A 25,955-nucleotide genomic window follows, 5' to 3' on the forward strand; every position below is an offset into this window, starting at 1 on the left:
ATGATGGCATAATATGGCCATGCCATAATTTATTTATATATTTCTAAATGAGCACTTTTGGGGGGTACTTTTGTAAAGGACATTAATCTTTTTATTATCATAAATAATATTTAGTGATGTTTTTGAATGAATGGGAGAATAAAGGCTTTTTTTCCCTCTGAAAATGTAGATCTTTTGATAGAAATGTTTATATAGTAAGAGGTAATTGGGTAACTGTGTAGATTAGTTCTACCTGTTCCAATTTGTCTTGCCATGTTAAAAGTTTAATATTTAGGGCATATATTTTAGGTAATTTTCTAGATGAAAATTTTCTGGATGATGTTTGCAAAGATTATGCTGCAGACCCCGCAGGTTAATGCTGGAGACCTAGAAGGGAAGGAACCATCATCTGTTGAAGCCCTAGGTCCTACATAGTAATGGGTAGCAGCATTATAGCTGGTATCTCATATAACCTGTTGGAAAACCTTGTAATTTAGGAAATTTTATGCTCATTTTGCAGATGAACAAAGGTTTAGAATTACAACCAAACTTTAAGACCACACAGATTGCATGAATGAAACATTATTTTACATTATTCTAATAGGTTTGATTGAAGCTCCATTCTTGTATCTATGTTTCCCTCAGAATAGTTGCAAAACCACTGGTCTAGACCACAAAGTCAGGGGTTTGTTACATTTCTTACCTAATTTATTACATTGTTTAGCTGTATGATATTTGCCATAGACTTAATCTTATGTTCACTTGAACTAATATTTTTAAATATTATATTTTTGTTTCATTCTTTACTTATATAAACCTGTTTTTTAGTTATGAAAAGCAATGTTTGTATGAAAAGCAATGTAAATAATTTTATATAGGAAGTAACCAAAAATAAATACTTAATCATTTAAATTAGAAGTGTGTATCTGTAATAATCCATAAGACCACTTGTCAGTGGCTCCTACTACACCTTGGGAAGTTTTATTAATTTGAAAGAAAAGTTGCTCTCTGAATAATAGAGCATACCCCAAATGAGTAGAAGTAGAAATGTTCAAGAGTCTGTGAATATCTTAAGATTTTCAAGTGAATTGCAGGAAGCCTGACTTGTTTTTTCAGAACCAGGAAGTATTTAGGATATCCTGAGCTCCCAACTCTGTAATACACAGTAGGATTGAGTCTCTCCCATGCAATCCCTTTCTGACTGCTGTGGAGTCATTGGGCCAGCATCAGATGTGCTACTGGCCCTCAGACTTTATAGTACTTACTGACAAGACACATTTCTAGTTATTCCTTTGTGACTGGAGTCCGTCTTTGTAAAACAACATTGTTTATGGTCCTGAGGAGAGGACCAGTACTTCTGACAACAAATGTTTGGGTTATTTTTCCCAATACAACCATTTCCTTAACTCCCCAGACACCAATTGGGTGTCCCACAATTTAGTTCATTTCTTACACTAACAACTCAGAGTTAGCACAGCCCTCACAAATTAAGGGCTCAGTGCCACAAGATGCCTCCACTTTAGACAGCAATTGCAAGCCTTTACTCCTGATGAATGTGCTATAAAGTCTGGGGGTTCCTACAACTCCCTTCTCAGGTTTGATCATTTGCTGGAATGGCTCACAGAACTCAGGGAAACACTTTACATTTACTGGTTTCCGACTTAGGAACAGCCAAAAAGAAGGACTGTACAGGGCAAGGTATGGGGTGGGGGAGTATGTGCAGAACATTCATGCCCTCTCCAGGTATGTTGCCCTCCCAACACCTTGATGTGTTCACCAATCCTGAAGATCTCTGAACCCTGTTGTTGTTGTTGTTGTTGTTTAAATTCAAGTATAGCTAATGTACAGTGTTATATTAGTTTCAGGTGTACAATATAGTGATTCAGTAATTCTGTACATTACTCAGTGCTCATCATAAGTGTACTCTTAATCCCCTTCACGTATTTCACCCATTCCCCCACCTGCCTCCCCTCTGAAAACCATCAGTTTGTTCTCTACAGGTAAGAGTCTGTTTCTTGGTTTGTCTTTATTTCCCCTTTTCATTTGTTTTGTTTCTTAAACTTCACATATGAGTGAAATCATATGGTATTTGTCTTTCTCTGACTGACTTATTTCACTTACTATTATATTCTCTGGATTAATCCATGTCATTGCAAATGGCAAGATTTCATTCTTTTTTATGGCCAAGTAGTAGTCCATTGTATATATCTATATACCACAACTTCTTTATCCATTCATCTATCCATGGACACTTGGCTTTCTTCCATAATTAGGCTATTGTAAATAATGTTGCAGTAAACATAGGGGTGCATATAGCTTTTCAAATTAGTGTTTTCATATCCTTTGGGTAAATACCCAGTAGTAGAAATACTGAATCATGTGGTAATTCTGTTTTTAATTTTTTGAGAAATCTCTATACTGTTTTCCTGGAGTGGCTTCCCTAGTTTGCATTCCCACCAACAGTGCATGAAGCTTCCTTTTTCCACATCCTCACCAACACTTGTTCCTTGTGTTTTTGATTTTAGCCATTCTGGCAGGTGTGAGGTGATAGCTTATTGTATTTTTTATTTGGATTTCTCTGGTGATGATTGATGTTGAGAATCTTTTCATGCATCTGTTGACCATCTGGATGGAGAAATGTCTGTTTATGTGTTCTGCCCATTTTTTAGTTGGAGTATTTGTGTTATGGGTGTTGAGTTTTATAAGTTCTTAATATATTTTGGATACTAACTCTTTATCGGATGTGTCATTTGCAAATATTTCTTTCATTCAGTAAGTTGTCTTTTAGTTTTGTTGATTATTTCTTTTGCTGTGTAGAAGCTTTTTATTTTGATGTAGTTCCAATAATTTATTTTTGCTTTTGTTTCCCTTGCCTCAGGACACCTATCTAGAAAAATGTTGCTAGAGCTGATGTCAGAGAAATTACTGCCTGTGCTCTTTTCTACGATTTTTATGATTTCAGTTCTCATATTTAGGAACTTAGTCCATTTTGCATGCATGGCTTTTATGGGGGCTCGATTTTCCACATGGTTGAATAAATCATCATCAATTGGCAATTTAACTCAATCTCCAGCCCCTCTCCCCTCCACAGAGGTCAGAGGTAGGGCTGAAGTGCCAAACCTCTAATCATGCCTTGGGCTTTCAGGAGCCTTCATCCTGGAGCTATCTAGGGCCCCCAGCTACCAGCCAGTCATCTTATTAGCATGCAAAAGACATTTTGTCAATTTTAAGATTCCAGGAGTCTTAGAAGCTCTTGTGTCGGGAACTAGGGACTGAGACCAAATATTTCACCCAATGGTGCTTTTCTTACCCATATCATTCAAGAAATTCCTAGGGTTTTAGACACTGTCTGCCAGGAACTGGATGAAAGACCAAATATGTTTCTTTTTATATCACAACATCACAGCAAGTATCATTTGAATAGCAAACGCAGAGGATTATTTTGGAGATGCACTTAAGATACATTGATGATATGGAAAACCCAAAAGAATCCACCCCCAAACTATTAGAAGTTATAGAACAATTCAGTAATGTGGCAGGATACAAAATCAATGCCCAGAACAGTTGCATTTCTATACACGAATAACGAGACTGAAGAAAGAGAAATTAGGGAATCCATCCCATTTACAATAACACCAAAAACCATACGTTACCTTGGAATTAACTTAACCAGAGACGTAAAGGACCTATATCCTAGAAACTATAGATCACTTTTGAAAGATATTGAGGAAGACATAAAAAGATGGAAAAATATTCCATGCTCATGGATTGGAAGAATTAACATAGTTAAAATGTCCATACTACCCAGAGCAATCTACACTTTCAATGCTATCCCGATCAAAATACCGAGGACATTTTTCAAAGAACTGGAACAAATAGTCCTTAAATTTGTATGGAACCAGAAAAGGCCCCGAATCTCCAAGGAACTGTTGAAAAGGAAAAACAAAGCTGGGGGCATCACAATGCCGGATTTCGAGCTGTACTACAAAGCTGTGATCACAAAGACAGCATGGTACTGGCACAAAAACAGACACATCGACCAATGGAACAGAATAGAGAACCCAGAAATGGACCCTCGGCTCTTTGGGCAACTAATCTTTGATAAAGCAGGAAAAAACATCCGGTGGAAAAAAGACAGTCTCTTCAATAAATGGTGCTGGGAAAATTGGACAGCTACATGCAAAAGAATGAAACTTGACCACTCTCTCACACCATACACAAAAATAAACTCCAAATAATGGATGAAAGACCTCGATGTGAGACAGGAATCCATCAGAATTCTAGAGAACATAGGCAACAACCTCTACAACATCGGCCAGAGCAACCTTTTTCATGAGACATTNCATCTCCAAAGGCAAGAGAAATAAAAGATAAAATGAACTTATGGGACTTTATCAGGATAAAGAGCTTCTGCACAGCCAAGGAAACAGTCAAAAAAACTAAGAGACAGCCCACGGAATGGGAGAATATATTTGCAAAGGACACCACAGATAAAGGACTGGTATCCAAGATCTACAAAGAACTTCTCAAACTCAATACACGAGAAACAAATAAACAAATCATAAAATGGGCAGAAGATATGAACAGACACTTTTCCAATGAAGACATACAAATGGCTAACAGACACATGAAAAAATGTTCAAAATCATTAGCCATCAGGGAAATTCAAATCAAAACCACACTGAGATACCACCTTACGCCAGTTAGAATGGCAAAGATAGACAAGGCAAGAAACAACAATTGTTGGAGAGGATGTGGAGAAAGGGGATCCCTCCTACATTGTTGGTGGGAATGCAAGGTCCCTTAAAAAGCTAAAAATTGAGCTACCCTATGACCCAGCCATCGCACTACTGGGTGTTTACCCCAAAGATACAGACGTAGTGAAGAGAAGGGCCATATGCACCCCAATATTCATAGCAGCATTGTCCACAATATCCAAATCATGGAAGGAGCCGAGATGCCCTTCAACAGATGACTGGATTAAGAAGCTGTGGTCCATATATACAATGGAATATTACTCAGCTATCAGAAAGAACGAATTCTCAACATTTGCTGCAACATGGACGGCACTGGAGGAGATAATGCTAAGTGAAATAAGTCAAGCAGAGAAAGACAATTATCATATGATTTCTCTCATCTATGGAACATAAGAACTAGGATGATCGGTAGGGGAAGAAAGGGATAAAGAAAGGGGGGTAATCAGAAGAGGGAATGAAACATGAGAGACTGTGGACTATGAAAAACAAACTGAGGACTTCAGAGGGGAGGGGGGTGGGGGAAATGGGATAGACTGGTGATGGGTGGTAAGGAGGGCACGTATTGCATGGTGCACTGGGTGTTATACGCAACTAATGAACCATCGAACTTTACATTGGATTCCGGGGATGTACTGTATGGTGACTAACATAATATAATAAAAAATCATTAAAAAAAAAAGAGCCATAAAAATAAAAGATACATTGATGAAGGATGGGGTGAGTTTCAAGCCGGCTGCCTACAAGGGGCTGCTTATTGTGATTTTATCTAAGTGGCAGATGTGTGGTTGCCTCTTAGTGCTGTCACATATGTAAATCAAGTACTGTTGGTTTACCTCTTAATTCTTCTTGAGCACTCTTCTTGTGTTCTGTGTGCATATCTATTTCTACCACCTTTCTCCAAGAGCTTTTATTTCTGCCAGAAATATTCAGAATTAGAGGCAAAGTTTGGTTTCTTAGGTTTAAGTCAGAAAAATTTTATTTTTACATTTTTTTATTTTTAATTTTTAAAAAATATTTTAAGTAATCCCTATACCCAACATGGGGCTCAAACTCATGACCCCAAGATCAAGACTTGCACACTCTACCGACTGAGCCCGCCAGTTGCCAGTTTTAATTTTGTAAGTTTTTATTTTAATTCCAGTTAGCTAACATGCTGCTGTTATGTTAGTTTCAGGTGTGCATTTCAGTGATCCCACAATTCCATACATCGCCCGTGCTCATCACAACAAGTGCACTCCTTAATTCCTGTCACTTATTTCACCCATCCTCCCTTGGAACCATCATTTTCTTCTCCATAGTTAAGAATCTGTTCCTTGGTTTGCCTCTTTCTCTTTCTTTTTCCTTTTGCTCCTTTGTTTCTTAAATTCCACATATGAGTGAAATCATATGGTATTTGTCTTTCCCTGACTTATTTTGCTTAGTGTAATTTGCTCTGGCTCCATTCACAGTGTTGCAAATGGCAAGATTTCATTGTTTTTAATGGCTGAGTAATAGTCCATTGTGCATATGTACCACAACTTCTTTATCGGTTTATCAGTTGATGGACATTTGGGCTCTTTCCATAATATGGCTATTGTTGATTATGCTGCTATAAACATCAGGATGCTTGTGTCCCTTCAAATCAGTATTTTTGTATCCTTTGGGTAAATACCTAGTAGTGTGATTGCTGGATCATAGGGTAGTTCTATTTTTAACTTTTTGAGGAACCCCCTTATTGTTTTCCAAAGTTGGACCAATTTGCATTCTCACCAATAGTACATGAGGGTTCCCTTTTCTCCACGTCCTCACTGTTTCTTGTTCTCCACATCCTCACTGTTTCTTGTGTTTTTGATTTTAGCTATTCTGACAAGTGTGAGATAACTCATTGTAGTTTTGACTGCATTTCCCTGATGATAAGTGATGATGAACATCCTTTCACGTGTCTGTCAGCCATCTGGATGTCTTCTTTAGAGAAATGTCTGTTCATGTCTTCTGCCCTTTTTTTTTTTTTTTAGTTGGATTATTTGTGTTTTGGGTCTTGAGTTTTATATATTCTTTATTTTGGGTACTCATCCTTTATCAGATACATCATTTGCAGATATCTTTTCCCATTATATAGGTTACCTTTTAGTTTTGTTGATTATTTCCTTTGCTGTGCAGAGGCTTTTTCTTTTGTTGTTGTACCAATAGTTAATTTTTGCTTTTGTTTCCCTTTCCTTAGGGGACCTATCTAGAAACAGGTTGCCATGGCTGATGTCAGAGGTATTACTACCTGTTCTCTAGTCTATGATTTTTATGATTTCAGGTCTCACATTTAGGAATTTAATCCATTTTCGATTTATTTTCATGTATGATGTTAGTGAGTGGTCCAGTTTCATTCTTTTGTTGTTGCTGTCCAGTTGCCTAGCACCATTTGTTGAAGAGACTGTCTTTTTCCCATTGGATATTCTTTCCTGCTTTGTCCAACATTAATTGACTATATAATTGTGGGTTTATTTCTGGGTTTTCTATTCTGTTCTATTGATCTCTGTATCTGTTTTTTTGTGCCAGTACCATACTCTTTTGATTACTACAACTTTGTAATATAACTTGAAGTCTAGAATTGTGATGCCTCCAGCTTTGCTTTTCTTTTTCTTTTCCTTTTCCCTTTTCTTTTTCTTTTCTCTTTTTCTTTCTTTTATTGTTTTTTTTTTTCAAGATTGCTTTGGCTATTTGAAGTCTTTTGTTGTTTCATACACATTTTAGTATTGTTTGTTCTAGGTCTGTGAAGAATGCTGTTGGTATTTTGATAGGGATTGCATTAAGTGTGTAGATTGCTTTGGGTAGTATAGACAGTTTAACAATAGTTCTTCCTCCAATCCATAAGCATGAACTATCTTTCTATTTCTTTGTGTCATCTTCAGTTTCTTTCCTCGGTGTTTTATAGTTTTCAAAGTACAGGTCTTTCACCTCTTTGGTTAGGTTTGTTCCTAGGTATCCAATTATTTTTGGTATAATTGTAAATGGCATTGTTTTCTTAATTTTTCTTTCTGCTGCTTCATTATCGTTATGTAGAAATGCAACAGATTTCCGTACATTGACTTTGTATCCTCGGACTCTACAGAATCTTTTTATCAGTTTTAAAAGTTTTTTGGTGAAGTCTTTTGGGCTTTCTATATAGAGTACCATATCATCTGCCAGTAGTGAAATTTTGACATCTTCCTTGCCAATTTGGATGCCTTTTATTTACTTATTTGTTGTTTTTGTCTGATTGCTGTGGCTAGGACTTCAAGTACTCTGTTGAATAAAAGTGGTGAGACTGGACATCCTTGTCTTGTTCCTGACCTTAGGGAAAAGGCTCTCCATTTTTCCCCATTGAGAATGATGTCAGTTGTGGGTTTTTTATAGATGGCCTTTATTACATTGAGGTATGTTCCCTCTAAACCTACTTTGTTGAGTATTTTTATCATGCATGGATGTTGTACTTTGTCAAATGCTTTTTCCGTGTCTGTTGAAATGATCGTATGTTTCTTATTCTTTCTCTTATTGATGTGATGTATCATGGTTGATTCATGAATATTGAACCACCCTTGCAACTCAGGAATAAATTCCACTTGATTGTGGTGAATGGTTTTTTAAATGTATTGTTGGATCCTGTTTGCTAGTGTTTTGTTGGAGACTTTTGCATCCCTGTTCATCAGACATATTGGCCTCTAGTTGTCTTTTTTTCTGGTGTCTTTATTTGGTTTGGGTTATCAGGGTAATGCTGGCCTCATAGAATGAATTTGGAAGTTTTCCTTCCTCTTCTATTTTTGGATGCTTTGATAAGAATAGATATTAACTGTTCTTTATTTTTTTAATTATGTTCAGTTAGCCAATATATAGTACATCATTAGTTTTTGATGTAGTGTTCAGTGTTTCATTAATTGAGTATAACACCCAGTGCTCATCACAACATGTGCCCTCCTTACCCATCTTAACTGTCCTTTAAATGTTTGGTAGAATTTGGCTGTGAAGCCACTGGTCCTAGATTTTTGTTTTTGGGAATTTTTTGACTACTGGTTCAGTGTCTTTGCACTCAAAGTTCAGTCTGTTCAAGTTTTCTATTTCTTCCTGTTTCAGTGTTGGTAGTTTATATGGTTCTAGGAATTTATCCATTTCTTCTAGGATGTCCAATTTTTTGGCATACATGTAGTTTTTTATAATATTCTCTTATATTATTTGTATTTCTGTGGGGTTGGTTGTTATATCTCCTCTCTCATTTGTGATTTTCTGTATTTGGGTCCACTCTCTTTTTTTCTTGATAAGTCTGGCTAGAGGTTTATCAATTTTATTGATTTTTTTTTTTAATGAACCAGCTCCTGGTTTCACTGATCTGTTCTATTGTATTTTTAATTTCTATATCATTCATTTCCACTCTAATCTTTATTATTTCCTTTCTTCTACTGGTTTTAGCTTTTTTTTTGTTATTCTTTTTCTAGGTCCTTTAGGAGTAAGGTTAGGTGGTTTATTTGAGATTTTTCTTGCTTTTTCAGGTAGGCCTGTATTGCTATAAGCATCCCCCTTAGAACTGCTTTTGCTGCATCCCAAGTGTTTTGGACTGTTACATTTTCATTTTAATTTGTTTCCATGTGCTGTTTCATTTTTCCTTTTATTACCTGTTTAACTTAACCTCTATGTATTTGTGGTCTTTCCAGACTTTTTATTGTGATTGATTTCTATTTTTATAGCATTGTGATCAGAAAAGATGTGTGGTATGACTTCCGTCTTTTTGAATTTGTTTGGGTTTGTTTTGTAGCCTAAAATGTGATCTATTCTGGAGAATGTCCTGTGTGCACTTGAAAAGGATAGTATTCTGCTGTTTTAGGATGGAATGTTCTGAATATGTCTGTTAAATCCATCTGGTCCAGTGTGTTATCCAACGTTATTGTTTCCTTGTTGATTTTCTGTTTAGAATGATCTGTCCATTGTTGTAAATGGGGTGTTAAGGTCCCCTACTATAGTATTATTATCAATTATTTCCTTTGTGTTTGTTATTAACTGTTTTATGTATTTGGGTACTCCCATGTTGGGTGCATACATTTTTACAATTGTTTTATCTTCTTGTTGGATTGTCCCCTTTATTATGGTATAATGTACTTCTTTGTCCTTGTTACAGTCTTTATTTTAAAGTGTATTTTGTCCAGTCTAAGTTATTGCAATTCCTGCCAGAAACAACTTTTTTTAAAAAAATATTTATTGATTTATTTGACAGAGAGAGTGAGGCAGCATAAGCAGGGGGAACAGCAGAGGGAAAGGGAGAAGCAGGCTCCCCATGAGCAGGGAGCCTAATGTGGGACTTGATCCCAGGACCCTGGAATCATGACCTGAGCCGAAGGCAGACGCTTAACCATCTGAGCCACCCGGGTGTCCCCAAAAGAATATTTTTAATACTATTAAAAATAACTGTTTTAGTGTATCGTGTGCATGATCTAGGAGCTTGCTATTTTGCCTATAGACAAGTTCTTTTATAACGTAATACAGCTTATTGTTTTTTTTAGTGTTGTGGCAACTGAAAAATTTCAGAACAGCTGTTTAAGGTGCTGCTGTTATGGCAGTAACAATTTTAACAGGTTACCTCAGTATATTTATCCAAGGTAAAATGTATTTTCCCCATTCCCCCATCATAGTAGTGGTTGTTAGGGAGCTGGCCATCCTTCATAGGAGGCCACCTAAGCCATTGCTTACATTTCCTTACTCAGGACAAAGTTCCCAAAAACATGGTGTCTAGAGCTGTGTTAAAACCTGCTTCTATGAATTCTGTATAAGAGCTTATGTAAATTTAAGGGACTCCTGTGTGTTTGGGTTCATGCTTTTCTTAACTGTATTTTACTCACTACGGAGTAATGGGAACACTTTTGTGAGTTTAGATTGCCTTCATGAAGTAAGAGACTCACCTAGAAAAAAGAAAATGAAGTTCTATTGGCATACAATTTGTTTTCTAATATAGCTAACAAACCTTGCAGACCTTAATGAAGGAACTGAGAGGAAAGGATGCCTTCTTCCAGTATTGACTTGTTTTCTTTTTGTTTAAGGATCACAAGTTGATTAAGGAAAGCAATTTACAAAATTCATGCCTGTTGTCAGAACAGAGTCTGCACTAGTTTTATTAGCGCTGTATTTGTTCAACAGTAACTCTGTGATACTAACATTTTTGATGGATATTATATAGCTATGTTTATGTTAATGATTCTCAACCTTTTTGCTCTCAGGACCCCCATGCCCTTAAATGTTTTGAGGACTCCAAAGAGGTTTCATTTAATCTTGTCATGTCCTTTCCATTCCTTTTCTTTTTCCCTTTCCTTCCCATGGGTTCACCTTATCAATACTTATTTGCTGGAAATTAAAACAGGAAAAATTTTAAGCATATTAATTCATTTAAAAGTAGCAATAATAAATTCATAAATAGTTACATGTTTTCATAAAAAAATAACAATAGCCCCAAATCATAAAAAACAAAGGGAAGAATGGCAATTGTTTCACTTTTTTTTTTTTTTGCAAAGGTGTTTAATATTAGATTTAATGAAAATAATTGGATTCTTACATCTGTTTCTGCATTCAATCTGCTGCATTATGTTCTGGTTGAAGTATGTGAAGAAGGTCCAGCTTCACATAGATATGTGCTTGAAAGGGGTATAATATTTTAATAGCCTTTTCAGATAATTACGGATATTCTTCTTTGATACTACACCAGAAGTTGGCGTCTGTTAGTTTTTTAAAGATTAGTTGCAATATGGAATCTGAAATCACAGCAGTGAACTCTTCGTACTCTATTAGGCTAAAGATTCACGGTCCGTCTTGCATTTCATGTGACTTTTACACATGCATGCTTTTGGAACACCATGCATTGGTAAACATATCTGAGTTGTATAGGTCTCTTTATGTAATATTTAAAAATTATATTTGATATTATCACCACCAGTCCCAACAGAAACAGCTTTAAGTATTGGGAAGCTGTCAAGATTACAATAGTGGATACAGGGGCACCTGGGTGGCACAGTCGTTAAGCGTCTGCCTTCAGCTCAGGGCGTGATCCCAGCGTTCTGGGATCGAGCCCCACATCAGGCTCCTCTGCTGGGAGCCTGCTTCTTCCTCTCCCCTCCCCCTGCTTGTGTTCCCTCTCTCGCTGGCTGTCTCTGTCAAATAAATAAATAGATCTTAAAAAAAAAAACAAAAACAAACAAACAAAAACAAACCAATAGTGGATACATAATTCCCAGAATTCTAATTTTGACTGATAAGCTTGAATTTACCACTGTCAACAAATACTCTGAATAGTTTTTTTTTTTTTTTTTTAAGATTTTATTTACTTATTTGACACAGAGAGAGAGACAGCCAGCGAGAGAGGGAACAAAAGCAGGGGGAGTGGGAGAGGAAGAAGCAGGCTCCCAGCGGAGGAGCCTGACGCGGGGCTCGATCCCAGGATTCTGGGATCACGCCCTGACCCGAAGGCAGACGCTTAACGACTGAGCCACCCAGGCGCCCCCTGAATAGTTTTTTTTTTTTTAATTAAAATGACAGGTTTCCTCTGTTTACTTTCATGAAAATTCCTGCCAGACCCAAGTCTGACTTACTGTAGTTTTTCTTTTAATCATTCTTTCAAGTAAAAATGGTGTTCCATGAAAGAGACAGCTTATTCAACTTCCAGTTCAACTAATTGCACATGCGCTTATCCCCAAGACAACTATCGAACTTTATTGTGCAGCAGAAGTACTTTATGCATATATCCCATGTTTATCACAAATTTAATAAAATTGTTGCCAGGGTTACATAGGCAAATAATGCCTTCATGTTATTATGAAAGTATTTTTGACTATACAGACTTTATGAAACTGTGCTGTAAGTCTCTGAAAGTCCATAGACCTTACTTGAGATCTGTTGGTACACTATTAGCCCTTCTTTTGTTTTTGTTGGGAATACAATAACTGTTGGTAATGTTTTCACAGATTTCCCAAACTTTGATACACTTACACCAAGGGATTTTTCATTTGCCCCGCTGTGTCCTGAATCTGTAGCAAACTGGCATTCAGGATGAGACTCAGAGCTGTGCACAGTCTTCTGATAACAATCATATATGCTGGTATAAACAAGATATAATTTTAGTAATAAAAACATTGGTATTCATTAAATGCCTACCATGTTCATGTATTTTTATGTTTGATAATATCTGCCCTTGCCCTTTTCTTTTACGATTATGTTGTGAGAACTAATTTGATATTTTATTTATTCATTCATTCATTCATTCATTCATTCATTTATTTAAAGTGGGGGAGAGAAGGTGTGACGGGGCAGAGAGAATCTTAAGCTGACTTCATGTCCAGTGTGGAGCCTGATGCAGGGCTGGATCTCACAACCCTGAGATCATGACCTGAGCTGAAAGCGAGTTGGACGCTTAACTGACTGAGCCACTCAGGCACTCTGAACTAATTTGATGTTTAAAAAATATAAGAATCTATTTTTTTTGCATGGCATATTTTAAAATGATCATGTTGTTTAAAATGATAGTTATGTACTAATGAAAATACAGTGACGCATTTAGAGGTTCATTAGTCAACTAGTTGAAGAAAGGGAGGAAGAAAGGAAATTCCTAGGCATAATGATGCCAAATGTCAAAACGTTTAAAAGCTACAATGGAAAAAACATTTTTCCTCTAATGTATATTGGAAGTGGAAGTATCTTTATTTTAAAGTAAGTAGATGAAGGTTTACTTAATGGAACTAGGAACAGGAATAGATGCTGAAAGGGAGAGTTTTCATTTGAAATAATGAGATGATGAAAGTTTTTAGATATCCCAGAGGGACTTCCCCCTCCCCCCAACATTCTTGGTTCCCTCCGGAATTGAGATTTATAGTTAAATGAATGTTGTAAATCTAGGAAAAACAATAGCCAGATTAGTCTATCCTTGAACATGCCATGAGTCAATTTGGTAGGCAAGAGTTCTTGGAGATGGGGGCGATGAAGAAATTTCAGGAAGAAAGTATTTACTTTCAAGGATGTGCCAGTGTTTTTGATTTTTAAAGCTAAATTAAAATGTGAATAATCACCATATACTTGTGATTAAGTGCATTCTCTTCCTCCTCATGAAGTATTGCAGCATTTAGTTGATAAACAGATCAAATGAAAATAAGATGATTGGATGGATTTTACACAATACTATATATAGTTATAGGTCACTTTGGACTTTACAAAGAACTCCAGCACTTTAGGTTTGAAAAAGAAGTTTTACATTTACTATTTCATTTTAATATTAAAAAGAAAAAAAAAAACCTCTAAAGTAGGTGAGAAAGGAATTCTTACTATGTGAGAATCAGTTTTACCCAAAGCCATAGACCTTGTGAATCAAAGGGTTTGTCTTTAAAGCTAGGTCTCTGAACTAACAGTTCCCTGTACTTGGTGCTTCAGTGTTGCTCCCATGCTACTTTAACTGATGGGATACATAGTTACAGCGTTCACTATGTATACTGGCCCAGAGATTATCCAAAGGAAATAATACTCGTCAGGCAAGAGTACAGCCTCATCTTTGGGGAAGGACATCTGTAGAGCAGGATTCTCTCCCAGGTCTGTTGAGAAGGTTTGAGAAAAGCTCAGTTTGAATCAGGCTATCTTAGGTCGAGTCTTGCCATGGCATGCCCACCCCCTCCTGCTCTCTGGCTCCCTTGTTAGGATTTGCCCTCCTTTATTTATTTTTTGTTGTTAGGCTTTTAGGAATTAAATAGTATTTCCTCTATCCCTAAAAATATTTTGAGACCTCCTCACATTAACTTATGACCAACCAGAGATAGGAGCATCATCTATCTTGTGTGTTTCGACCATTTATAATAAAGCAAGTGATACAATAAATCTATTGTGTGTCAGCAAGAAGCAATAGCTATTCAAACCCAAAGGATTTATTTTTGTTTAGATTCCATTTTTAGTATGTATGTGTGAGGTATTAGCCTGTGAGTTAAGGACTTAATGGTATTTCAAATTCCTGGTCAACTTTTCTACTCCCATCTTTCATTTGTCAAATCTAAGTCTTCATAGGAAGCCTTCTGTTCTGCATTGTAAGGAGACTGAGGTGGAAGCAGTGTATGTTTAGTGGCAGATTACTTCACTGCAGACATAGGCTAAGGTTCTTACCTTTTGGTTTCAAACACTGCCTGGCTAAGTACTAAGCATTTTCCATTGTTAATAATCATGATGATGATGATGATACCACCACCACCAACTCGGAAGTAGGAACATTCCCTTTCATTTCAGTTGGCATTTGATGTCTTTTGAGTTCTTTTCAGCCTCATTTAGCTCTTCTTATTTTTCCATCTCAGCAAATCTGTTTTGACTTTTTTTTAAAACAGGTAAGTCAACAAGGCAAGGGCTGGCGCACACTGGTTCATGGAAGCACCTGTGCCTTGGGACTTGAGGACATTGCTTCACAGTATTTATTTGTTAAACTATGACAGCTAGTGGTGAGGAGTTTTAGAATGTGTCACAGATGTTAAGTACTGGATGTAGCTGTGAATGCTGTCACCTGTTCTGAGATACTGTCCTCTACTATAGCATTAAGAATTTTTTCTCTTAACCTGTTACGTCTTTCTGTATTTTTCTGGCCTTCTATAAAATTTTGTGAAGTGGTGTTTTTGTGAAGTTTTGTGGAGATTTCTGCCTCTTTCATGTTAACAGATACACATGTTTAAGAGATTTGACACTCTGGCGGTATTATATTGAACAAATAAGATTTGAATAGGAATTGTTTTTCGTATTTATGTAATGGCAGTGTATTGCTTGGCACGTGAGAGGTGCTCTGTAAATGTTATTCGTCGTGAATTCTTGAACCCAAAAGTTAATTAAATGAAGTTCAATTAATACATTTTTATGAAGCCATATACAATGCTAGGTGAGGAAACTAAAAATATTGGTAAGGCAGTGACTGGGCCAGTGAATCCCTCTGCTAGCCGGAAGGTAATTTCACAGATATAAGCTATTTTACTATGTCAGACATTAATGGTAGCAGTAGAAATACCGAAGTAGTGAAATTGAAGGAGGGAGCAGTTTAGTTATTCCTGGCAGGGATGGGGAGGGTATCAAAAGGAGGCTTGTTGTCTGGGCATCAGATCTGACCTAGCCCTTGAAGATGAGGAGGATGAAAAGGACATTTTTTTTTTTGGTTCTGCTTCTCTCAGAATGTATTTGAAAGATAAAATAGGTTTCCTGTCTGACATTAATATCAATGATACTTTGGAATGTTTGCTTCTCTTATAACCAGGGTTGTTTTTCCCTGGGTTCCATGCTCACTGTGTTTTCATGCCTTGTTTTGCAAGAATTACCTGAGGTTCCATCAATTGAGGAGGAAGTGGAAGAAACGGAGTCTTGGGCGAAGCCTTTGGTCCACCTTTGGCAGACGAAGTCCCCAAACTTTGTGGCTGAACAGGAGTATAATGCAGCCATGGCCAGAATGGAGCCACACTGTGCCATCTGTGCTCTCCTCATGCCCTACTTCAAGGTAATAAGGGTGGAGGGGTCACTGTCAAGGTTTCTTTTCACTGCTGCACTTTCTATATGACTGTAAAAACACAGGTGAATCACGGTAAGGTAAGTATGCACATGAAAAGGGAGACATCGACACGTAGCTACATGGCTATTATAGAATAGCAAACAGAATTTCTGACTGCTACTTGAAAGGCATTTCTCTGGTAGAGCTTTATCATTTTAAAATAAATGATTGGTTTATTTGTCAGTCTTGGTTCATTTCGGTCAAGGGGCAGTTTCAACCTTTTTCATCAAGAAACACAGAACTTAAAGCTTAACAATAGTAGAACTTTTACAAAGCGAGAACTTAGTCTCTGTTTTGTGTTTGAAAATATCACTCTCAGTAATATGTCAGCTCTGGGCCCACATTTACAATGTCTCTCTTTATCTTCCCATGTGGAACATGCATAAGATGCAGCAGGACTCAATGCAAACTGGATTGTTCAGTTCACTTTCGTCAGCTAGCTGTGCATAGTACTGTTTTCAGTGTTATTCCATATGTCATAATGATGACATTTTAGCTCACTGAGGGCCACATTCTCTAACACTAACCCACACAAAGTGATCTTTAGGAATCTGGTAAGGGTGGAACTTTGTGCCCTATTTTAAGATACAATATATTGTGAAATGTATTGATGTGAGCATTGTGTTCTGAGTTATATTCTCAATAATGGATTCAGAAGTATTTTAAGATTGCTTCTCTTTTAGAGTTCATGTAAAGTAAACCTTTTTTTGTTCAGACATCTCACGGCATGAAATTGTGTGATTTGCCGTATTTTCAGATCTTTGAAAATAGAGGAAGTAAACAGCTCACTGGTTTTTGATGTGGCCCTTGTGAGTGACAAACTATTTTCTGTTTAGTCATTGAATGTTTGGGTTTTCTTGGAAAAACTTAACTTTTTATTGACTTTTATTTCTGTATCATAATCTGCCTATGTATTTTCCCAATAATTAAAAAAATCTCACTAAAATTACAAGATATAGGGAAACCTATTAATATAAGATCTCTGGAGATAAGATAGTTCATTAATTAGAGTTTCAATTAAGCACTAAATGTTTTTCGTATATTTTGGTGAGAGATGACAATTTTGTTTTGCACATTATATTTTCTTATTTACTGACATTTGCCAGATCTTTCTGTCTTGATGTTTTAAAACTTTGTGGTGAGGCAAAACCTTTAAAAATTCTCTAAAAACTTGTTGCACAGATTAAAAAACGGAGATCCCCTTCAAGTGTGACCACGTAAAATTTTTCAGTAAATGAAACCAAGTCTTTTAACTTAGTGCAAATAAAGAAACAAATAAAAATTCCTCAGAAAAATTGATGCTTTCCCTGCACTACTTATGTAAGAATATAGTTTTACCAGGTTATCACTTTTTCATGTAAGTAGATGTACAGAATGTCCTCCTGTTTCTACAGCTTAGCTTCTGGATCGGAGCCTGAAGAGGAACATTGATAAAAAACTAATAGTTCTATCAAGGAAAACAACAGGAAGAACAGAAGCTGGAAGTTAGTGGATTTGAGTGACCAGAACAAATGAACTTTTTTGCATGTTTTTCACTCATATGGCAATATTATGTTTTTCAGCCAGATAGCAGCAATGAAGAAAATGATTCTAGATGGGAGACAAAATTAGACGAAGTGGTTACTCCAGGAGGAAAGACTAAGCCCCTCATTCCAGAGATGTGTTTTATTTATAGTGAAGAAAATATAGACTATTCTCCACCTAACGCCTTTCTGGAAGAGGATGGAACAAGTCTTCTGATTTCCTGTGCAAAGTGCCGTGTACGGGTTCATGCAAGTAAATGAATCTCTCATTCATCAATCACTGGCTTTTCAGGGCTTCGCATAATCTTTGTTTCTCACCGTTTTGTCCCCTGCCGAATCTATTGCATTGAACTATTGGCATTCTTAATGGTTAGATCATTCTTTCTCACATTTCTTCTGATAAAAGTGTGAGTAAGTGTAATAATCCCTTTTTCTACAGTTTTGTGCAGTATCAGTGAGAGCTGCTTTGTTTTGTTTGTTTGTTTATTGTCCAGATGTGGGGTCATTGTGGTGCTCCTTTTGCATACTTGAATTTTACTCATTTTAAGAGATAGTTTGTAAAAACTTAATTTTAACCTCTGATGTTGATTCATGATTATTTTTCTTTGTGCTTTTTAAAGAGACATGAATATTTCTTTGGTGATTTGGGGAATTATTATTAAATTTAATTATAGAGTTTAATTTTTATTTTGGGGGAGGGTAAGGAGATCTCTGTTGCCTTCCAGGGGAGAACAGTCATTACAGTTGTTTTCCCCCCAGGACTGAGATGGTTAGTCTCCATACGTGTCACAATTTGGTATTTTCACATCATGGGATAAATGGCAAATACATTTTTTTTTATTTGCCTGCCATGTAAATCCTCTAAAATGTGAAAAGGGATCTATTTTTTACTTCAAGTCTGTTTTAAAGCATTTTAATATTCCCGATCTTACCAAATCATATGTCATGTTAACATACTTTATGTATGGTCTCTGTCAGTGTAGCATGAATTGTTATAATATAGGCATTACCTTCTGTATTTACCCCAGAGAGACACCAGTCTTACATTAGGGTTGAAATAGCCTTGCTCTTTATCATTTATTGATTGATTAGATACTGTCAGCTTCCCCAAGAGATTTGAACATAATGTGTTTGAAATATAGCAACCTTCTTGTACTTGTATCAATCTGTAACACACCCGCACGTATATATGAACATTCACCCTACATTATTGTAAGTATATAACCTGCCAAAGCATCATTTCACGAAAGACTAGGATTTAATTTTGATTTCCAGGTTTAGCAATAGTATTTCATAAACATGTGCTTGAACTAGACATTTTATAGTCTTGGCTAACTATGATAGCCTTTTATTTGGTAATTATATTTCTGTTATTTTTCTATTTCATTTAAATGTTATAGAAATTTGATATTAAAATTACTTCTTTAAATCTTTCAAAGCCCTTTGAAAGGCAGTCAGAGTAACACATGTTTGTTGATACTGTATAATTGCTGCTTATATTTGCATCATCAGCTATCTCCTTACACAGTTATTTTGAGTCAGGCATGTATTGAACAGACAGATAGAACTGAAGATACCCCTTCATCACTAACCATGAATTGTGCATCCTCTGTCCCTATCACTGAAATTAAAGCTAATAAAACATAATTTTTGAAATGTCATTTTAAATTTTATTAATTTGCAAAATATGTCAAAGTTTATTGTATTATTTTAAACTTCCCCAAATTCTCCTTCATGAATCGCAATTTATTTTGACATATGTTTTGTATGAGTAAAGGACTAGATCCAACAAATTATAAATTAATTATTGCCCATTCTAGAATTATCTGATAACTATTATGAGCATTAGTAATGATTAAGACCCATACTCTCATGTTTCCTGGGACTGATATCTTTTTATAAGGCATGAGAACCAAAAGTATCTTTGAGATAGCCTTGCTTATGTTTTGTTCTAAGCAGTGAGAATCAAAAATGGTATTATGGTGGGCAGTTGTTCTGATTTTATTTATTTCAGTGCTAAGATGTATAATACTACCAAAATGCAAAAGACCTAATTTGTGGATCCATACTATTATTTTACAGGTTGCTATGGTATCCCTTCTCATGAGATCTGTGACGGATGGCTATGTGCCCGTTGCAAAAGAAATGCGTGGACAGCAGTAAGTGGCCTATTTTACTCTCCTTTAACCCCTCTTCTCACTCTCTCCACTGTGAACACATTTAAATCCAGCAACAATGTTGTAAACATGCTTTTGCGTGTACTTCTACACTAACTATATTTCTAGTCTTCTCTTTTCAAACCATCCTATCTGGTGGCTCTATTCATCATAGAAATATTAAGTAAATTTCAAGGTGTCACTCGGGTACCTGCAGAGACTGCCAGTATATCAGAGCAAGCCTAAAATATTCCTGTTTTCCTGCCCAGGTCTATTTTGTAGTTCTTGAAAATAAATATTGTAGGTAACACTCAAGGTGAGGACCCTCTCTGACCCCTGAGGAAACCACGCTCGTATATAACTTTTCCACTGGTATGAGGTCTTCCCCACTTCATTCATTCATACATTCATACTTCAACAAACTTTGGGGTCTGCTCTTCCAGGCATTACTGTGAACTTGAGACAGAATCTTTCATCAACAAATGATACTCCACTTAGGGTACACAGATTCATCCTCATCTAAATTGTTTTTCCTGATGAACCCTGTTGAAACTTTAGCTTACATCCAAGCATTAAGTTCTGTTCCACTAACCCACCATATCACCTATTTTTCTGTTTAATTGTGTGCTACCTTGATATTTATTAAAATTTTTCTTTCAGGAAGCATCAGAGCATTTTTGAAAGTTAGGACCTGTTAGATCCTAACATTGTATCCCTCACTCTTAATCTCAGAGCAGATGATTGCAATTGTAATAGTAGCATTTGCTTTATTTCTCAATGATCTCTAATGACAATTAAATTTTTTTGCAACCAGAGTTAAAATCCTGAAGAACAATATAAGGAAAATGCCTTGCATGATAAAAATTTATGTCATGATAAGTATGTTTAGCTCTCAGTGTTGAAACAAACATATGGTGACTATAAATTAAAGATGTCTGAGAATGTCTTTCTGAATGATTTTATTGCTGGCATCCACTTTAGGTAGTGAGGGAAAAATGAAGGAAAGTATGGACATTCTTTATAGCCCAAATGGTCTAATCTGTTTGGTGTTAGAGGTAATATATCCAATTTAAGAAATCTTTCATTAGTGGGCGCAGAAAACATTTTTGTATTTCCTTTGATGTGATCATTGTATCAACAAAAAGTATGTAAATACAGAGTATATGTAAATACAGAGTATCTTAAAATCACCCAGGAAGTCCTGCTGTAATAAGTATATTCAATTCTTGTTTACCATGCAGATCTTTTATTGTATGAGCCAGATTAAAGCTTTGTGGAATCAGTCTGGCCAGCGATGTCCTCTCATTCACCCTGAAGTATAGGTTTAGAGATTAGAGATATTCTAATCCAGTTCACCAAGGCTTGAAGAATTCTCTGTTCCATCCACAGTTACTGCTTGACTCCTGTGCTCACACACTGAGCAGTCCTGTTACCCAAGGTACCACTGCCCTTTGCATGGCAAAGCCAGGGCCAGGCCGAGGCTACCCACCCTGATTCTAAGGCTGCTTGTGATAGTTTATGCTGTTTTCTCTTAGCATGTCTTAAGAAGGAAATACTAGATTAATAACACTTTAGAACTGATTTAAAGCTCCTATTAATCTTAATCCCTCACACCCTCAGAAGATACAATATGTCTTTTGTATTTTATTATTGATACCATGTAATTTTCTTTCAATTCGCAGTAGAAATGGAAACTCTTTTTTAAAATTTTTTTTAATTTTTATTTTTTTATTATGATATGTTAATGACCATACAGTACATCATTAGTTTTTGATGTAGTGTTCCATGATTCATTGTTTGTGTATAACACCCAGTGCTCCATGCAATACGCGCCCTCCTTAATACCCATCACCAGGCTAGCCCATTCCCCCACCCCCCTCCCCTCTGAAACCCTTGGATTGTTTCCCAGAGTACATAGTCTCTCATGATTCAAGAAATGGAAACTCCTGAATACAATTTTACAATGATTTTTTTAGACCCACATAATATCTTGTTTCTAGGTGGAAATGATCCGAATTCATGGTGCACCAATTGTTTTTTTCAATTTATCCATTTGAGTGAACTTTGTCTATGAAGCTCAATTCCTATTTTTTTCTCCTGAGAAATCAGTGAATTGCAGTTTAAGCATTGCAGGGAAGTAAGTGGTAATGTCAGTATTTTGGCTTTAATTCCCTTATTTAGTGTGGCTGTGTTACAATATTAATTTTTAGTAGACAAGTATGATTCTTTAGATTTTGTGACTGGAATGATTGCATTTTAAAAGTGTCCTTAGACTTGACTTCTTCAGGAATCAATCTCACATTGTCAGTTTTAGGTTCCAGAAAAGCTTTGGAACTCCTTTTAATGGAGGCTCCGAAGGAGCTAATGGAAATCTAACAGTGCAAGAGAGGTCAGATGACATTTGATTGCTGGTTTGTACATCACTAACTCTAATTCTTAATTATTTCCTGGGATTTTCTTTTTTAACGTACTTTGTAAATGTAAGACTTATTATTCATCATGAATACAAAATATTCCAATAACATATTTTGCTTGGGATATATATTTATACACAGATGTGATTGTTCTGGCTAATTCTGTTTCCTTTTATGATGAGTACTTTGTACACCTGGAGGGTAAGAAGAGGGTAGCCTGAAATACCTTATGTTTATTTTTATAAGATACATGTGAGAATTGAGTGAGGTGGTTCTGTTTTTTAAAGATTCATTTTAAAGAGTCCCATTGATGGATGAATGGGTAAAGAAAATGAGGTGTATATATATAGATACACATGGGAATTTCACATTCAGCTATAAAAAAGGAAATCCTGCCATTTGCAGCAACATACACTAAGAACTATACCAAGTGAAATAAGTCAGACAGAAAAAGACAAATACTGTATACTCTTTCATATGTGGAATTCTAAAAGAACACACTGAATGCATAGGAACAGAAAGTTAATTGGCGATCGGGGTGGACGTCATGGGGGAAATAGGTAAAGGTGGTTAAGGGTACAGACTTCCATTTTTAAAATGAATACATTTTGGGAATCTAATATACAGCATAGTAACAACTATAGTTAGCAATATTCTATTGTATAGTACTGTACTTGAGAGTTGCTAAGATCTTTGAAGTTCTCGCCACAAAAAATAAATAAGTAAAAGAAACTATGTGAGGTGATGGATGCGTTACCTATTCTTATTTTGGTAATCATTTCTCAATATATATACATAAATCAAATCATCACGTTATACGTTTTATGTTATACATTTTAAACTTACCATGTGATATGACAATTATATTTCAGTAAGGCTAGGCAGGGAAAGGAGACTATAATGATAACTGTATCATGGAGGTAAGCATTAATAATTTAAATTTTGGAAGCAAAGGCATGGTAGGGATTATTTCATCTAACGTTAGGAGGTAGTTGGTTTTGTCACTGTCAACTTGGGCAATGTAACTGAGGATGTATGCAAGGCTGGAATCAATGTTCACCGACCAGCTGTCTTTTTATTTACCATTTCTAACAAGGGTCGTCACTCTGGCCCCCGCTGTTGTGATAGTTTTTAAGTAACCAGAGGCCAGAACTTTGTCTCATTTACCTCTGTAGCGCCCCGAACACCTGGTGCAGTGTTGGATCATTTCTGATGGGGCGAAACACAAAGTAAGAAGGTTGTGATCTGAGAGATGTGGGCCAGACCTTTATTTGTGGCCTTTAGTGCTCTCACTGTTTCCAGATTCTTGCTTCAGTGCTCACTGTGTTTCATTTGCTACTGTTTCTTTACTTTATCCATTTGTGTCAGTTAAAGCAAGAAAGAAGAAACCTTATTGCCGCTTCAACTGAATGTGTTGGGAAAGAGATTAGTTACAAATTTTGGATTGTACCCTAATTTAGATTCTAGGATCCTGGCTCTATAGCCAAATTCAAATGAAATGAAATAAAGAACCCCCCAAATACCTGTCTGTCCTGAGATTCGGGTTGTACATCCCATCGTTCTAACTAAATATGATTGCTTTGTGCCTGTTTTCCCATTTCAGTACTGCTCGGGTAAGTAGATACAACTAACTGAAAGCTATGTTTGAGTTTATGGCTTATAACCCAACTATATTGGATTATTTTATTTTCATTTGTTTGGTTTTGACCTTTTTGTGACTATTTATAAAATGGATTTTGGAGCAGTTTTTACTCTGTTACAGTATGACTTAAGAGCACATGCCAAACATTACCAAGTTCCACTTTAAGGTGTAGACTATCAATACTATGATTCTAGCATGAGTTTCTTGTTATTTGGATTTTTAATGTGAGTATAATCACTTTTGATCTAAATTGTTGTAGTTTTCTCTAATTTACTTATTGATTTCCACTGTATAATGACTATAAGTTACTACTAATTAAAAATGCTTGTGTTCTCACTGTAAAAATACAGAATTTGTATTGCTTTCTTTTAGGTTTTTTCCCACCATTTTCTTTTTTATCCCTACACTGGAAAAATTTTTTTCTCAGTCTGGGTATTTCTGTGAAATACCTGAATACTCCTTTAGGGATACACTTTTCTCTTAAAATTTAAGGATAATGTAGCTGTCTGGTGATTTTTTCTGTAATTTGGATATTTCTTCAGGGACCTTTCAGGGAATAGGGGCTGTGAAGTTTTGTTTTAGTGCCAAAAGTGGTGGTGAAAGCTGCATGTAAGGATTGGTAACTTATGATGGAAAGTCACATCATACTCAGATTTATGACTTTGACAAATCATGAGTTGCCAGTCTTCTGTCCTTGGCAGCATTAAACCTGTGCTGTAGTTTTCAATTGTCAGTGTGAAAAATTTCAAATAAAGTGTGTACCATTTGTGCTATGTCTGATACTAGGGGGCTTTTTTATTACCTTAAATAATTCTTGGGCTGGTAGGGTAAACACAGTAGCTGACATACTTATAATCTAAACAAAATCTAAATTAAGGAAAGATTTAAAAGCAATGTAATGAGAGGGTTCTATTAGAGATTATATTTAAGGTCTCTTCCTATTCTAAAATCCCTTGATTCTGTGTTGCTTTGTATTCCCATTTTGCTTTAATTAGCTTTCCTTAAGAATTGGGGACCTTCAGGCATAATGAATTTATTATGCACTTGTTAACCTAGTCAGAGGTGTTGAGTAACAGAAACGTATAGGAATGGAAGTGGCACTGGTAATTATTGGCCAGATCAGTGTAGTTTTTATGAGCTAAAGGAAATTTTAAACAAACAAGTGACTTCAAGGCCTTTACTATAACTTTATCTATTTGCTGTTTGGGAATGCATGAACAATATGCATTATCCTCTAAATTCTTTTTTAGTTCAGTATATCCCATTACATTTAATTTAGGAGAATTTGTTTCATTATTTTTATTTGAAAGTAATACAGTATTTAAAAAGCAGCTGTATATTATATTCTTGGGTGAATATTGTCATTGTATGAAAAAGCAGATTTTCTAATGAAAAATTGAAAATACACTTTATAGGTTGGAATTTTCATTCTGTATAATGAAATGCACAAACTACTTAATTTCACACATTATCTATTGAATAGATTATATTGTTCTATGTAGAATAATGAAGTTGTATATGTGTAACGTAACATATTTATAATACAACATTTCCCCCCTCCAGAATGGTTTCAGGAAATCAAAACCTAAACATGAAATATGTTTTCACATTTATTCACCATTTATTTCACTTTTATTTTATTTTAATTTAATTTTATTTATTTTATTTTTATTTTATTTCACATTCATTTCACTTTATTTTTCTTATTTGTTTGTTTTTAAAAAATGGGTAAGACATAGATATGAGCAGTTATACCTTGATGATTATTTGGGATTTGCATTTCTATTCCTCTTATAAAGAATGGAATATGCAATTGCAATGATTAAAAATAAACATTTTGGTGTTTATTTTTTTACTGCTTGACTGTAAGTAAGTGATATCTATAGATTGGGTAGTGATTGCCATTCCTGCCCTCTGAGGCTGAGTATAGCTATTTTATTTGACTTTTGAAAGAAAG

The 25,955-nt window shown here is 35.7% G+C and overlaps 1 protein-coding gene across 14 annotated transcripts in view; it reads left to right on the forward strand.

Annotated features, from left to right (window-relative positions):
• KDM4C (lysine demethylase 4C) overlaps nt 1-25,955 on the forward strand; it is a 502,429-nt gene that overhangs the window by 339,571 nt on the left and 136,903 nt on the right. For all 14 annotated transcript variants that reach the window (XM_034663835.1, XM_034663840.1, XM_034663834.1 and 11 more), the window contains 3 exons: nt 16,031-16,212; nt 17,826-18,039; nt 19,869-19,945. In XM_034663835.1, coding sequence (XP_034519726.1) covers nt 16,031-16,212; nt 17,826-18,039; nt 19,869-19,945 — 473 coding nt within the window. The remainder of the gene's footprint in view (nt 1-16,030; nt 16,213-17,825; nt 18,040-19,868; nt 19,946-25,955) is intronic.

This window comes from Ailuropoda melanoleuca, chromosome 7 (assembly GCF_002007445.2).
Source record: "Ailuropoda melanoleuca isolate Jingjing chromosome 7, ASM200744v2, whole genome shotgun sequence".
Classification (NCBI taxonomy): domain Eukaryota; kingdom Metazoa; phylum Chordata; class Mammalia; order Carnivora; family Ursidae; genus Ailuropoda; species Ailuropoda melanoleuca.